This window comes from Nannospalax galili, unplaced genomic scaffold (genome assembly GCF_000622305.1).
Source record: "Nannospalax galili isolate Female #2095 unplaced genomic scaffold, S.galili_v1.0 scaffold307, whole genome shotgun sequence".
Lineage (NCBI taxonomy): Eukaryota > Metazoa > Chordata > Mammalia > Rodentia > Spalacidae > Nannospalax > Nannospalax galili.
This window is the reverse complement of record NW_008359625.1, coordinates 523,827-527,254: the sequence shown is the minus strand read 5'-3', so window position 1 is coordinate 527,254 and position 3,428 is coordinate 523,827. Positions and strand designations below refer to the sequence as shown.

The 3,428-nt window shown below is 37.1% G+C and overlaps 1 protein-coding gene across 1 annotated transcript in view; it reads right to left on the bottom strand.

Annotated features, from left to right (window-relative positions):
- LOC115068523 (cytosolic carboxypeptidase 3-like) overlaps nucleotides 1-3,428 on the bottom strand; it is a 75,142-nt gene that overhangs the window by 35,626 nt on the left and 36,088 nt on the right. Inside the window, 1 exon segment of the mRNA XM_029558845.1 lies at nucleotides 2,283-2,354. Coding sequence (XP_029414705.1) covers nucleotides 2,283-2,354 — 72 coding nt within the window.

Here is a 3,428-nt window from a genome sequence, read left to right as displayed (position 1 = left end):
GGTCTGTTGCCTACTATTCTTCTCCTTCAGGTTATTTCTTTTCCTTTACCTCACTGTTTCCTTACCCTTGTCCTGGTTCCTGGAGTAATGTCTGTTTGCATACTTATTTATCAGAGTCTGATCCTAGGATCCACATATGAGGGAGAATATTTGTCGATTTTTTTTCTGAGATTGTGTAACTCCCTTTTTTAAGGCACGGTCTCATGTAGCTCAGACTGGTCTCAAATTCTGCATGTAAGAGACCCATGGATCATGCATGTGGCGCTAGGCAAATTTATCAGCTACTGTTTTTGACTAAGCATTGTTTTGGGAGAATGAGAACAATGACTTCAGTTGATTTAGTTCTTGTTTGTCTCATCCTGGATTCATGAGAGTTAGTCTCTGTACATGCTTTTGTCTCTTTTCCTTTATGATGCCCGTGTCAACTTAACAGGCAAATGGAGACACTGAATGTGAGAACAAAGGGTTTATTCAAGCCAATGTGTGCTCTAGGCTTCTACAAGATGGTGGCTGTATTTATAGTTTTCAACTGCAAGAGGAGTGTGAAATGACTTGTTCTGGGATTCTAATAGGTGCTAGCAAAGTTAACATGTCTCATAAAAAGTATATTGGGTATGTCTCACTCTCTGGGTAGTTTGGGGGAAGGGGTTCCATCTTACAAAAGGTCAGTAGAAGTTAATAAACAATGTTTTAGGAATCTGGAGTGTGCCAGGTCCAAAGATCAGCTTCCTCCAGGAGTAGATGTGTTTGATCGCAGTTCAAAGGTTCAGCTGTGGATGTGTGTGAGGCCAGATTTAACTCTCACCCTAGACCATTTTAAGTGTCTCAAACCAATACTATTCCACTTTTTCTTCCTTGACAATCTCAAATTATTTTCTGCATGCTGTACATTGTCCTCTATTCTGTCTGTGTGTGCATGCGTGTGTGCGTGTGTGTATGCATGTTTGCATGTACATGGAAGCACGTGCCTGTAGGTGCTTTGGCAAGTATGTGGGTTTTTGTGGAAATGAGAGGTTGATGCCAGGTATCCTCCTCAATTGCTCCCTGCCCCAAGAGCACTGGGATTACAAGTAGACCACGACACCCACCTGGCATTTATGAGTGCTGGGGATCCAAACTGTGGTTCTCATGCGTGTGTGGCAAGCACTTTCCCCATTGACAGACTCTATTTTTTTGCTTAGAGTATAGTCATTTAACATTCTCTCTAGTGTTGTGTGGGTCAAGATGGCATTGGCATTGTACTCATTCTCTTTTCATTATATGAACTCCTAGAAGATGTGGACCCAATAGTCATAACATTACAAGTCAACTAGCTCTAGCTCGATACAGAGAATTGTAGTTAATTCATAGGTGAGGTAAAGACAAACTGTCAATGCCCTGTATTGCAGCACACAGAAGCTTCACTTCAGTCCCACTATTCAGAGTGATGCCTTGCTGGAAAGAGCCTTGACTGCTTCACAATAATTGCTTCCTTGCTGAAGCTCTTTGGCAAGGGAATGAACTATATTGCAATTTAGTAAACTACTTGTTACTAATTGCAGTAAAAGGTTGTCTGATGAATCTGGATCCTGTAATGAATAAGAGCCAAGACTATATACTCTCAAAAATTTTCCTTTTAAGATTTGATGAGCTGGGAATGAAAAGATTAGAGAATGAGATAAAATATTCTGGGTTTTTGGTCATATAAAATTATTAAAAATATATTCATGTCAACAATCAATTATGGCAAGGGTAAGTGTCTCAGGGGCCCTACTCTTCCCTGCTGAACTATTGGTTACAGAGAGATTTTGGGAAACGGGGTCATTGTCCTCGTTGTATACCCACCGAGTGCCAATGGAGAGTTCCAAATCCATGTTCACACAGACAGTCCTGGTTAAACTTAGCGGGTCATAAAACAAAACAAAAAGACATGAATGTAGGAAGAGGACTTGTAGGGAAGAGGGGGGACTGGCAGGGTGGAAGGGAGATAAGACATGGTGGGAAATGAGCATTATTAGAATGCATCATATACATGCATGAAATTGTCAAAGAATAAATTGAATTAATAAAAGCTTTAAAAACAAGTTTGCACATAAGGAATTTCTGTTGGTTTTCCCTTTGCCTTTTCAGAGCTAGAGAGAAACAAAAATTTAAGCTTCAAAATATCTGTAAAGGTGAACTGTTGGTTGACAAACCAATTTTAAGATAATGTTCTAATTTTTAATATGTAGACTTTGACAGCGTTATTAATATTGCTTATATTGAGATGACCACACATTTCTGTCTGTTCCTGTTTTACTCACCTAAACCTTGATTAGGCAATGGTCTTCTGAAATAATCACCCATATAAGCATCTGGTACATTTGGCTTTGTATTTAGAGAGGATGGTAAAAGATCATAGTAGCATTGTGATGATTCATTGATTATTTCGCTCATATTTTGCATTTTTTCAAAATGATAAGTGTTAACAAATAATGTTTAAATAGCTTGATTCAATGAAATTAATATATACCACTTATAAATCTTACAAATCAATGTTATATTTTAAAGTGTTTATACCTTTGGAGATGACAATTCCTTTTCTAGGAATTTATTAGAAAGAAATAATAATATACACAAATAGATAAGTTGTGATTTTCATTTTTATAGTAGCAAAAAGTTAGAAACAAAAGTTGAACAATCAGCTTAGCTATATAAATTAAGATTCACTTACAGAATACTTTGCTGCCATTTGTTCACATGTAAAGAGGTTTATGATATACACTAATTTTAAGTGAAAAAGAAATTTGCAAAATAAGATTATGTCATTCATTAACATGTAATGTCTGTGTATAGATCTAGAAAAAGATTGAAAATATTCTAAAATATGATCTTTGCTTTATTTAAAAATGTTTTATGTTATGATATATATGTATGTGTGTGTCTGTGTGAGTGTGGGTATGTGCACGCTTCAGTGTGCATGTGGAGGTCAGAGGACAACCTCAGGGTCTCTTTTGCTGCCACACATGCCAGATAGCGTACTAGCTGGCCCGCGAGCACATGTGGATTCTCCTGTCTCCACCTCCCATCTTGCCCAACATATACTGGGATTATAAATGCATGCTATGTGTCTGTTACATGGGCTCTGAGGATCCAGATCAGGTCCTCAAGCTTGTGTAGCAAGTGCTTTTCCAGTGGAACTATCTCCTCAGCCCTTTTTTACTTATCTGCATTTCTAATCTTTGACATTTTTAACAAGTTGTAAATAAAAAGTGGCTAAATTCCTTGGTGATTACTATTAAAAAGAAAGGCCAATTTAACGTTCTAGTAAAATGAAGCTTAGTTATAAAAGAGTTCTCCCCTTCTCTTGGTAGGGTTTTAATCTTTCTACTTTCAGGTTACTATTTGATGAACTAAATGAATATATGCACATATATACATACTTTTTAATTAGATTACCTCAAATCCTT